We start from the raw sequence: 13,664 nt of genomic DNA, 5'->3' as shown, positions 1-13,664 counted from the left end.
ACTGACTCATTACTGAATATTACAAAGGAAGACGAAGCTTTAACAGCTAAGCGCAATTTGGTTTAAAAAATCCATGAGCAGATGCTCGGACAACTAAATATTAAGCACCAGGACTCAAAGGACCTTATCTTTACTCATCGTAAAGCTTGGGATTCTAGGTATGAATAACAGGGCGGCCAAACAAACATGGTCAGTTAGGCCAAATCAGACAGTAAATGGAAATGGAAAAACTTTGTTGAGACTAACAGAACAATCTGATTTAATTCTTTAAAACAAGGCAGTAAGTGTGGGCGACGACAGCTGAAAATGATAGAATCGCATATAACTGTGTTTCATCTTTTCAAATAAGTCAAAATAAGTCCTTAGTTGTCTGAAACGCATTCAAGATTACAAATCATCATGGAAACATCCACGCCTTGCAGTCAATGAAACATTTGAAAGATCTTTCCTCTGAAGAGATATTTCCAAAATAAAATGTCTGCCTATAAAAAAGAAACCCTTGTTTCCTTTGAAGGTTAAATCAAATTCTCTCTTTGAAAAACTGCAGAGTAACGCCAAACCAGTCAGTTCTGTGGAGTTTCTATCAATGTAAAATAGTGTTTACACATGACACCAAACTAGAGATTGACATTCGATTGAAAATAAATTAACTTTCTTTATTGCAATAAACGATATGGACAGTAACCCGATCTTTGTGAGGTTTCCCCTTTCATGTATCTACCAGATCTGAACATCTTAATACCAACATGTAAAAGTCATTTGAGAATTTTAGAGGCGCATTTTTGGCTACTTATTATTAGGTGCATGATCAGTATCAAAGATTGGGTTACAGGAAGCGAATTATAGATATTCTCGCGACCTGTTCCCTAATCAGAAAAAATCTGAATTCATTCCGGAATTTGGGAACAGCGATTTTATAGCTTACAAATCATTATAACTAAATTGGGCGATAAAGGTGCACATTGCTAGATGTAGTAAAGATTAAAGGGAACTTACATCAGAGTCTTTAGATATATCTGAGCCTGGACACTGGAACGAGACAAATTCATGGCATCGCTTGTGAACCACAAAGCAGCAGACTGGAAGAAAAAGTTGTTATAAAGTGACAGAAAAAAACAAGACACGACAGCACGTCTCCAAAAGTTACGTGGTTGCATGTGGGGCACAATAATAATCGCTGTATACAGGCTCCGGCAGTAAGCGATTTGGTATACATTTGGAGGTCAGCCTCGTTCCGGTTGTGAAGTTTTTAGGCAGCAAATTCTATTCTGTAGTTTTGAATCTGCAGAAACTGTGCATGAATCCGTTTTGTAATTGTACAATTCGATGCGTCGCTCTACACGCGACCAATGCGTTCAATTCAAATGAAGAAGTCAACTGCGCCATACAAATCCAATGTTACGTTCGCTGACCTAAAGTTTCACTCTCACTGTATATGGAAGACGGGGTGGAAGACGAGCTGATTCTCAGAAACCATTTACTTTAGTCAAAAATGTCGTTGTTCTGGTCTGGAATCTTTGAATTCCGGCAAATATCACGAGCCTGCTTGATCAAAGAAAAGCGCAAATAAATCTATATTCACTTACTTTTACACTGGTATCCCTGCGTTTGCACAAAGCCCCTAGAATGCAAATAGAATTGATCAGTATTTTTGGAGCACATGATTCTTCTGTAAACAAAACTACAGCTAAAATAAACGTTAAAGATCTTTTGAATATAGAAGACGGTTTCATTAATCATACCACCGAACAAAGTTTTCCGCCAAAATGAGGTACGTCTGCACGGTTAATTATGGTTTAGTTACAGCTCTAGTCTTGTTGTTTTTCTCGATTTTCATTGGTAAACCCAATTACTACTTTCAAAAAAAGGTGCACTCAAAATATTTTGACAATAAGTAGCGGCTTAAAAATTAATAAAAGTGGGTAAATACCAATTGTGAATATAAAGAGATGTTCGTCTATATAAAAAACAAAACTCTTTATGAGAGGGTCGAACAATCAGAAGCTTGGTTTGGTTCTTGTTTAGGACCTGGCAATGATTAGGCTCCCCAGCTTTCTTTCAAAGAAATTAAAACTGCGAAATAAACAGATTTCTTATTTTATATGTTGTTAAGCATTATATGAAAAGAAGTTACTCAAAAATCTTGCAAAACAAGCAACGTTCTTTTTCTATGACTAGCTGGCAATTTCTTAGGACTTTTATGACAATTATTGAAAAAATTTTCACACTTTTTTGTCTCGGTGTTACCATTTTAAAAGCACGTTCTTTCAACGTGGACATGCTTGCAGCAAAGGAGTCACTTCGTAGCGCCATAACAAGTCACTTCGTAGCGGCGGCGGCGCATTTTGATTGGCAAAGCGTTTAGCTATGGGAAGCAAAAAGATGTTGGGCGAGGGGAAAAGTTGAACAGCTTTGCAGAATAAGGCTCACCTGGAGAGTAGCCACCCACCTGCATATGATCAAGCACGATTTAATGAGAAATACCAACTTAAACACACTTAGAGAAAAAGACATCATATTTTGAATAAATCTTCATCAAATGGTGTAAATCTCACATCGTTGAATCCAACCTGGTAAATTATTAATTGTTTGCAGCGCCGCTCGCGTGAAAAAGACGACCTTAGGACCGCGTTATGCGAGGATTCAGACGATTAGTTTAACCATTCTTGATAGATTAGCCTGTGCACCTAAAATGGAACGTCGTATTTACTTTTTCCTAAAGAGGCTTAATGACTATATTCAGGGTAAAGAAATTCTACTTCATCTTGCTATAGTCTATAAACTTACTGAGAGAAGTTGTTTCCGCTGTTTTGTTGAAAATAAACAGCCTCGTTTTGGCGACAGCCGCGTTCAAATCCAAAAACTTTCAAGACAGGGGAATACTAAGTTTGGGCAAAAGCCGTAAAACATGGCAAGCTTTTAAGCATCAGTAATTGCATATATAGGTCACGCCCTTGAACCATGGTTATTATGTTTTCTTAACAAGCACAGCAGATGTTGGTATCCGTAAATACCTTAGAATAAAAAGAACGCCAAAGTGCCTATAAGGCATCAAGCACTGTTTGACAGGCCATTAAAAGAGAAATTTCCATACGAAGGGATTGACACATTTCAGTTGTTATGACAATCTCTCTATGATTGATACATTTCAGTCGTTATGACAACGTCACTGTCTACATATGACAATCTCTCTATTTCATTGTATAGATGACTGAGCAAAAATACACCAGCCATTTTCTAAGGGTGGTAAAAAGTTGCGCCTTGTTTTATGTTTTAAAAGTAAAGATTTCCCCAGCAAACTATAATAGGAAAATCACCTGGTCCTACATTCTTGCTGCAAGTTTTTCATAATGTTCAAAAGGCTTTTGTGAAACAATAACCATGTGAGAAAGATGGAAAAAATCTCTAGATAATTGGACTGATTTTAGAATGTCTCTAAAACATTTTATTACGTACAGGAAGAACTGTCATGAAGCAGCATGGATGAAACAATTTTATCAAGTTTTTTCGTATGCACTGTTAAAAGCTGAGATATATAAAAAACAATGCATGAAAACTGGCTTTCAAATGGATGTGAAATTCTCAGGCGTTGGATACCTGATATTGTATGAACGATCAATATTAATTATATGCCAGGCCATAACACCTTCAAACCTTCAAAAAAGAAAAACTACTGATTCCTGAAAAAGGATTAATCTCAACAATCTCTTTAAGAGAATATCATCCAATATCTGAATCAACATTTTGTTTCTGCATGGTATACAACCTCGCCTTTTTTTCAAGGTTTGTTCCAATCATTCAAAATCCAGATCTTTTTAATCTGCATGAATTTTTAATTATGAATATACATGTCCATTACAGTATCACTTATGGCTTGATTTTCATTATATACCAGCTAGGACGAAAAGAGCTTTCACCATTGCTAGGACAAATATGAGCCTGGGCATAGCTAACTTGTGGCTTTTGAATAAAACATCCATTCTCCATGCCATATTTTAAAATGCAACCATGAATCTATTTGCTTTGTAGCAAAATATGTTTATGCAGCTGGCTTTTTAGGAATACAAGCCTTTATCAATGAACCTTCAATTACATTGAGTACAAAAGTACCTGTTCCAATTGTTACAAGAGTTCAAATACTAAAAGGTATTTTAAGGTGTGTCTAGCAGGTTGACAGAGTTCTCCGTCATGCAAAATCTCATTCATATCATAAACTGCATAATCTTTGGATTTGCAGCAAATTTAATATCTTTCAAAAGAACATCTAAATAAAACTTAACATTTGTAATACAAGTTGACAATGTGCGAGTTACCTACTTCCTTGTCAATTTATTTTTAGTTTGGATGCTTGAATTGAAGAATACAAAAACTGTCAAAATCACTATTCTATTGACATCTTTAATGAAGGGACAATTCACCACAAGACGCTTATTAAAAATTCAAAAACCATATTACAAAATATTAACCAATGTATTAACAGAATATTTTTAACAAAATTTTTCTCTAACAGAATAATAAATAATTAATAGCACAACAACTTTCTGCACTTAACATTAAAATCAATGAATGAATTGTGTTTAAAAAATCTTTAGTGCATCTCTGACTTACTTTGCAACTAGCATTGAAAAATATCACACCAAAAAGAGCATTTTAAATTAAAGAACTTAGGTTCCAATCCAACTAAAACTGGGAAATCATAGAGTACTCCACAATAATAAGTATCGCCAACAATATATAAAAAATCTACAATAAATTTATGTATTGGATATAATATATATATCCATTGATATTATAGAAATTTTTCTTTTTTTATATTCATACAACATATGGTACTAGTTAGTTGGGAATTTCATATTTGCATGAAAATTACAAACGATATTCCAGTTTATAATGACATAAAGATGTCATTATAAACTGGAATATTTACAAATAAAACCATTGAAACAACCCAAGTATAACTTAGCAAAAGTAAAAATCCCATTGAGCCTCTGCTTTGGAATCTCAATGGTAAATTAGATAAAAATTAAAATTAGCAAATCAATTAAACAAAGGTTATCAAGTGATTTTACAAATATTCATGGGACAAGAGGGGTACATTTTGGCAAAAGAGGTCACCTGTGAGCTGCAGAAAGTTATGGAGCATATTCCCCTGTGCCTACATGAATGCTTAGTTTCTTTCTTTTGTTCCATTAAAGCAAATGTAGGTCCAAGGCCAATAAATTACTAATATGCCAGAAGGAAGAGATGCTAGATAAGGCCATATTAACCGGCAACTACCTGGAATCTAATGCAACACGTAAAGGTATAAAAATGATTATTTATTCAACAATCATGCCATCTCAAATGACTAAAATCAAAAAGAGAGTGAAAGGCAGGTGTGCCTTGAGTTTTTGTTTCAATAAATTCAGAAAATTTAAACAAGAGAATTTTAATAAGCAGCTGACATATTTGTTAGTGAGTAACAAAACATACATCATCATTGCATTGCATGGGACTGCATGGAAAAACTAACATATTAAGGATGGTAAAAATTGGTGATTAAAAGAGGCTATTTTAAAGAGGGGCTATTAATATTGGTATGAGAAAATGCATAGGAGGATTACAACTATCTAATCCGTGCATTTGGCATTAAGAGCTGGACAGGAAGACAGGATGAAATTTTATACTGTTAGATACATTGTAGATGATCAACATGAAAGATGTTAACATAAGACCATAAGGGAGATCCAGATGGAGAAGCAAGGCTGAAAATAAACAGGATATCAACAAGAAATTTGAGCTCCAATGTTTATTGAAGCTTTGATATCTAGAGGAATCAATTTATGTTACATTTCAACAAGAATATGAGCAGAATTTGAAGTCTAAATAAAAAAAATATTCTACCAATGATGAAGTAGCCTCTGATAATGATGGGAAAGTGGAGAACATTGTGGGTGGAAATGATCAGGAGATGGAAGCACTCAATTCATATGAAACTTTGTTGGATGTTAGGAATTGGTTCAGAGGAAAATATGGCTTGAAAAGTGGAGGATGGTCTGGGGGCTACACCCCAATACAAATTATTTAGACCATGACCTTTAGATGGCAGGGATTGTTTCTCTTCTACAGACTACTTTGCAATTACTTTCAGGTTTTATGGGATAAAAATAAAATACTTTTTTAAGCTTCTTGAGAAAAAAGGAACAACTTTTAGTCTGAAATCATTTTTCCATTTCGGATATCAAGTTTCATGGAGAAGATACATAGGAAGTTATTTTCAAAATGATCTTCGACAAAAATACAAACAATTTTTTAAAAAAAAAGACTGCTGCGGCTTGAGTTTTTACAAAGTTATGGCGTGGGCGCGGCTGGAAGCTGTCATCTCCTGGTGGAAGTCCTTCCCTGCGCAGTAGAAGAAATGCCGACGAGGGAAGCGTACAATCAACTGATCTTCTTTATAAGAATCAACACCCACTCAAGATTAGAGGGTTCTTCCAGGTATTTTCGATTGCATTCTAAAGCACAGGCATTTGCTCCTAAAGCACATAACTTTAAACACAGGCAGGGGCATATACCTCAAATTTTATCAAACCGTCAAGACTAAATTATACAGGGTATTTGCAAGGAAAGAGGGCTTCGAGCACTAAACGCACCGCCCCTCCGCGAATCACGGGAAATAATCACTACCGGCGAGAAAAACAAAACCTTCATTCGGGTTTCCTTGAGAGCAAAACTGCAAAATAATCATAACACTAAATCATATGAAAAAATAAAACGTGCAAATACTAATGCAATACAATTACGGTGATTGGTGATGATGCCTTGGACAAAAGTTTACAAACTCACCAAATGAAATCCTTGCAGTGAGCGCAAAATGTTGGCTGTTTAAAGAATTTTGGCACAAATTTATGGTCTTTTATTTCATAAACATTCTTTTCTCTGATTGCCCCTCTTCTGTTAAATCCTTTAGGCTTCTCATCAGTTGACTTCGAACTTTTCTTTGAATTTTCCATCTTTCACTGAATGGTCTACTTCCCACTACAACCCTGAAGGAAGGCCTGTGTTCAAAAGCAGCGTCTGGAGAGATTATCTCGCGGCAACACGTATTGTCCCGCGCTCCACCTACATTCAAAATTCGTACCTTACGGGACTCAGGCACAGAATTATGAAAACTAAAACCAAGACAAATGAGTCAAACTCAACCAAAAGAAAATTTTTGGTGTGATTAGGGAAAAGAATTATACAAAATGTCTGGGTCTTGCGGATACCCTTTGATAACAGTTAATTATGAACAAATCTGTCTCAAGCTGAACTATGGACCGCACTAGCCCACTAGCAATCCTACCAAATTGGTTTCCAAGGGCGCCGGAGCCACGGGGGCAGCATGGGGGCAGCAAAGTTCCATTTTCATGAAATTGATTTCCAAGCAATATCAATTTATAGCAAGAGAAAAGTCAATATTTTCCATTTTGATGAGAACTGAAAATCGATTTGCCAAGCAATTTGACCACAAAAAGTAGCCCTACCCTAAGCTGAGTTGATAAAAATAGCCCTTGTGGGTCAAAGATACAGAGTACAAGGGCGTAGCTCCACCCCCCTAGTCAGGAAGGTCAAGCGACGCCACTGAGAAAGTGGTCTAATGATCGACAGTAATCTATTCTTGAATATGTCAATAGAAGGCGGTTGTCTGATTTCAGGGTCGAGTTTATTACATTCATGCAAACTATTGGGGAAAAAGCTTGACTTTTATTTTCAGTTCTTGCTTTAATGCATTGAATGCATCAAAAAGATTGAGCCCTAGGCCCTCTTCTGCGCATCCTCCTAGAGCGGAAATCATTATTTTTTTTCTAACTATGGTTGCTTGTGTTTTTATCAAGTTGTGTGGTATTGGTTTCTACATGTTTGTATCTTTGTTTCCATTGGCGGCAAGGTTTCGCGTGACTGCCTCTCTTACCGCAGTGAATGTCTTCCTATTTCGGTCTCTGGCTGGCCTTATCAATTTATATCCTTTCTTCTGCCTTGTGCTTGTGTGATACAAAAAGTACATGTCATCCTCGTGCATTGCTTTCAAGATCCTCATTGGTATACATTGTCTAGTTTTTCTTTTCGTTCTCTAGAATTTACTTTCTCTAGAATTGGTTCCTTAGGGGCTACCAAGTATTTTGGCGTGATCGCGTGATCTTCGTGTTTTCGATGCGTGAATTCGTGAAACAAATTTTTATTATGCTTAAATACGTGAGTAGACATTGGCGCGTGACCTGTGAATCAGCATTATGCGTGATTGCGTGAAAATGAGTGCTTCGAGCGAAATTCGAAATAGAGTGCTTTCGTTTTTACAAGCAGAAAGTCTTCGTTTCCAGTACCAGACCAGGTAAATGTCTCAATTATTCAGAGATTCCAATACCGATGGCTCTGCCAACAAGAAATTACTACCATTAGATAGTTACTAAAAAATTATGAAAACTTCTAGGGGGCGTGATCATTTCCAGTACCGTGCAAGCGTGATTTGCATTTATTTTACGCGTGTTTGCATGGTTCAGCCTGGATACCTGGCGACCCTTCCTAATAGGTTACTGGCAACCTGTGCTCAAGACCTCCACATTCATTAGGGGTCTAAGCTAGGTTACTGGAAGTATTTTGTATTAGTTTTGCGAAATATGAATTTTTAAATAACTAATGCACATATTCCCCATGCTTTGTTCACCATTTCGACTTACGGCCTCGTTTTGAAAATCACTCCAAACTTCGTGACTTTTTAAAGCTCAGATTAGGATTAGCAACCACAGTTTTTGTCTGGATAAATCTTTTAGTATTGTTTATGTTTGTAATACAGCTTTTGTGGCAGTGATTTTATGATGATATCAAGTTTTAAAAACTTATAAGGAATTTGACCGAAAAATGGTTCCGCTTGAATATTCCTGCCCTCACCCGCTTACGGCGGTCGAATCCTTTACAGAACTTTCTTCTTCAAGGTAGTCAATATCACCATCTTGGAAACTTTGAAGTCCAAACCTGGTACAAAATAAAAATTGAAATTTTACAGATTTTCAAGGACACAATTTTGCAAATGGTCGTTTTTTGTCAAAACACAAAAAAATTAAATACGGTCTTTCAGGTGATTCAGCTGGTAATAGGAATTTCGTATATTTCCAAAGCTCAACAGCTCTATGTTGCCTTCGGCAATATCTTTAATTGTTCAAAGACATTATTTATGGCCTCGTTCAATATAATGATAATTGATAACTGATAGCAAAGACTAGTGTCATCATCATGTATTGTTTTGTTTAATGTATACAGTGAGAGGCCATTGATGAAAACCAAAAACAAAGGAGGTCGAGGTGTGAGCCTTGTGGTACATCCTTGTTAATTTTCTCAGTTTAAGACACTTCTCAATTAACCTTAGAAATTCTTAACACTCGCATTGATTGTACCTGAACCAAACATGTTTCCGATGTCATATGCCGTTTAACTCGACTTATTTTCTGCACAGATTGTCGCAATTCACAGAGTCAAAAGCTTTTTCAGATCAATAAAAACCATGCCTACTTATTGTACTTGCCATTGTTTTCTCATCTAGCCTGCGAGAAAATTTGTCACTTGTTACAATGATATAGAAGCGGAAATTGGATATTCGAACAAAGCTGGTAGGGCAGGGAAATGCAGCGCCCAAAATATAGTGAAATTTTTGACATTAATGTCTAATTCAACAAAATGATTTCTGAAACTCGATAACAAGCTTTGTCAAAATAATAGACCAGCACCCCAACTTTGTCGCTAGCAAAAGTGTACTGTTCCTTGAAACGTAAAAGCATACCATACTTTTGAAATTTTCAATTCACTTTTTCTTTATATTGTTTTCCAATACACTTTCTCTATGGGAGCTCATAATGCAGTTCAAGAGCCCTACTATATCTAGACTACCTCCAACGTATATTGCCTTTGAATTTTTGAAGCAGGTGGCAGTTTTTTAGAAAGTCGTTTCTGGATTTTATACGTTCTATTTCCGCCTTGATATAGACACCACTTTAGAAGATATTTCAAATTTATTTTCTGCAAGCCATTTGTAGTAACCTAATTGACTATGCGCAGGAGCATTACTTCATGTGACCCATGTTTATATAGTTTCAGATTACAGTTGACAGTAATACAGTTATGTGTGTAGGCCGTTTGAAGTTAATATAAAGTTATCGTTCTGTTTCTGTTCAACCCATGCGTTGTTCTATCTCCTTCACATCTTAACACCATTGGTTGGTACTTGGCTAATGTAGCTTTCCTCTGATCTGATTAATTTGTCATACATATGATACATATTTATCATACACTACCTAAGGATTGTAAGTTGACTTTGATATGCAAATTTGTTACTCTTGTTTATTATATATATTTATCTTTATCAAAAGATGTTTCAAACCGATTCGTGTTCACATCTGTACAATTAAGGATCATAGAAGAGAAATATAACTTTTTCCTTCAAAACATTGAAACATGAACATTCAAAACAATGAAGTATGATTTGTAGTTTTTTGCTGCTTAAACGATCCGTTCATACAAATACATATCTAGAATAGATGGTAAAGTTCACTCAACATCTTTTATATCAGTCAAAGCTTTTGCTGACTTGAAAACTAGCCAAAGAATTTCATTTAACTGGAGTTTTAAGAGGTTTTCAGCATAAAATCGCATCATGACATACACTTTAATGAATTATTAACATCTCCAACAGAGTAAATACCATTCCTCATCGTATTCAAACGAGATAAAAATTCCATCCTGTCGAAAAATTTTGGGATATAAATCCCCCCACCTTGTTGATTTATATTTCTCTTTATTCTTTCGTGTTACTTAGATAATATTTAAGCTATCAGTCACTCTCATTGTGGCTGTGGAAGCTTGTTATTTGAGCTAAAATTCCTATTTCGGAGCAAACTGATCAGTTCCTCCTCTTATTTGATGATACATTTTGTAGTTGGAAAAGAAGAATGAATATTGGTTTGTCGAGAGTTGCGTAAAACAAAACTTTCATACATTTTCACTAACTTGTGTTTACCAAAAACGCGAACGTGATACTTGCGCGATACTCGCCTGAAAGCCTCATTTAAAATATAACAATGATGAATGCATTCAATAGAAACCCACATTTTAACCAACATTACCTCTAAAGCAATCATGTTGATTCGTGTCGTTCTGAAAGATGTGTACCTTTTAATTTACAAACATCTAAATTATTGTGCTCAAGTTCGTAAAATATCTTTACTGACATACATATATTGAAAAAATGGCTAGGAAGCTATCAATTAAGTAAGGTAGGAGCAATTTGAGTCTTTGACTGCTTGAGTTTCTGATTTTTTTATCATTGTGGGCTTGGGTTACTTGTGATTGCAACAGGGCAATGTATAGCAATATGTATGCCATAAAAATTCACTATCATCATTTACGCGCATCTATTTGCAACAGTATGTCGGTTTTGATAGAATTTAGTTAACGAATTAAACGTTTTCAAGACTTTTCTAAAATCATACTGACCCTTAACCCATAAATTCTCTCCGCAGCCCTAGGATTACCCTTATAATAGCTTTCCCTTCTGCTGAAAAACATGGCGTTTCATTGCCTTTGATTAATTAGTTAGTGTATTATTACTTATTTACTTCTTTATTCATCTTTTATTTTCTCTTTACCTGAAATGTGCATAACTTTTTCAAGTATTGATGTTGATTGATCGATTAACGGTGACTGATCAAACATATTCTCATTGGTACGAGTGTCAAATATAAAACTTTTCCAATGCTACTATTTCCAGCTCCCTCTATTACTATTTCAAGGCAAGTAGATAGGGCTTGCGATCATGGACTTTGCATAATCGTTGAATATGTTGAATTGCTACCTGCAGGACGGTTGTTAAGGGTGTATGGAATCCACTCCAAAAAATCTCTCTTCCAAAAACAATAATTTTGTGGTTCTTCTTCGGAGAATTATTAAACCTGTCGATAAAAAGGGCTTGGATACCCCTCTTAAGCACAATATTGACCTTCTTTGTACCTTGACACAAAAGATATGAAATGTAAAATAAATGTTCTGACTGGAGAGAGGTATAACAATACTGCAATGTTTGTTTTGAAGAATGAAGGTCAGGACATTTGAAGAAGATACCATCTTGGGTTTTCACAATTTTATAATAACAGGAACGGAATCGAACTATTTGCAATCAACATATTCAGCGTATACTAGCGAGCCCATAACTTGTCCATATCTAACATCAAGCGTGAACAACTGACTCATAATTACGTAATCCGACGTCGAGGTCTCGGCACTAGTGAGAGGATTAACCGGATGTTTCTCCTTCACAAAAATGTCTCCTGTTTTCAATCATTAATGGGTACGAGTCTACGTAATCTGATGTCAGTGCAAATATTATACCTACAAAAATTAAAGCTATGTATCGTATCAATTGATAGGATGGGAGCCAAACCTTATCATTCTGCCTTAAGAAGATACCATCTTGGATTTTTCACATAATATCTTTTGTCAAAAACTCTGCTATAGAGGCGGGGGCTCTTCAATTATTAACATCAGTGATCGTTGTCTGGTCTAATAATGAAATAATGATATCCTTTGTTTAAAAAGTAATGCTTCTTAAGCTCGCACAGAAGCTGCTTTCACTCAAGGTCTACTATATCTGAAAGTTTTTGGGTGGGGTTGAAAAAAAAGAGAAATTATCAGTGCCATGAAAATGGGAAATTTCAGCAAATCTTTATATCTTGTTGGCTTGTTCATAGAAAATTTGATGTGTATAATCTCACTATATGATAATGTCAATATGATAGTTGAAAAATTAGTTGAACAATGACAAAAATTTTCCACAGGTACGCGATGGACATGCTGCTTTAAAAATAGGCCCGTTTCAGATAGATACTACTGTTCGTGGGTCACCAAAGAATTAAAAATTATGTGTGCTGCTATTAAATCCTGTTTGGAAGTACCACTTGATGCGTATGAACAAATGAAAAAAAAGGAAATAAAATCAATATTGAGTGAGTATTTTGCAAACAGAATCGCTTCTCATTTAGGTAACATTTGAGATACATGAAAACGGTTTTACTTTCCACCTGTAAAATGATGCCAGGGCAATTCAAAACATCTATCTGGTCTGGCACTCACTGGCCTGCATTGCAAATTGATTTCTTAGAATTGATCTCCCAGACTTTTGCGATTTCCTTTCGAAATCATTGATCTCTCGAGTGTAAATGCAGGTGTTTTTTCTGATTATTTGGAAAACAGCCAAAGTTTCCTCTTTTTTCAAAAGTGGTCAAACCGAATGTCGCTTTTTGAGAATTTTGAAGCAAGATATTCGATCTATGCTAAAAACTCTTTGCTAGAATTCGTGAGTTTGGCAATGAGACTTGGAGCTACAAAAATGGGGCAATGAGGCAATGAGAGCAATTGGAGCAAAGAGAGCAATTGGAGCAATGAGAGCAATTGGAGCAAAGAGGCAATGAGCTACAAAACAAGGCTCGAGCGCTCTTTATTAATCCTTTTGAACGATAATCTTTGTTGTCACTGCAGTTTGACGACTTTTTAAATATTTGGGAGCCAAAACCCTGCGGAATCGCATGGTTGTTTTTGATCTGCACGTCCAAGGAGGCTGTTCTCTTTGCATGAGAGTTTTGTTTCTAATGCTAGAAGGAACA

At 35.7% G+C, this 13,664-nt stretch overlaps 1 protein-coding gene across 1 annotated transcript in view; it reads right to left on the bottom strand.

Annotated features, from left to right (window-relative positions):
* Positions 1 to 7,060, bottom strand: part of LOC135691661 (protein kinase C alpha type) — a 29,090-nt gene extending 22,030 nt beyond the window's left edge. Inside the window, exons 1-3 of the mRNA XM_065209598.2 lie at positions 6,826 to 7,060; positions 1,587 to 1,621; positions 997 to 1,079 (exon numbers count right to left, since the gene is read on the bottom strand). Coding sequence (XP_065065670.1) covers positions 997 to 1,079; positions 1,587 to 1,621; positions 6,826 to 6,992 — 285 coding nt within the window. The 5' untranslated portion in view covers positions 6,993 to 7,060. The remainder of the gene's footprint in view (positions 1 to 996; positions 1,080 to 1,586; positions 1,622 to 6,825) is intronic.
* Positions 7,061 to 13,664: the final 6,604 nt, after the last annotated feature.

This window comes from Rhopilema esculentum, chromosome 13 (genome assembly GCF_057945365.1).
Source record: "Rhopilema esculentum isolate cy_ngs chromosome 13, ASM5794536v1, whole genome shotgun sequence".
In the NCBI taxonomy this organism is placed as follows: Eukaryota; Metazoa; Cnidaria; class Scyphozoa; order Rhizostomeae; family Rhizostomatidae; genus Rhopilema; species Rhopilema esculentum.
Note: the sequence above shows the minus strand (reverse complement) of the source record. Positions and strands in the feature narration are given on the sequence as shown.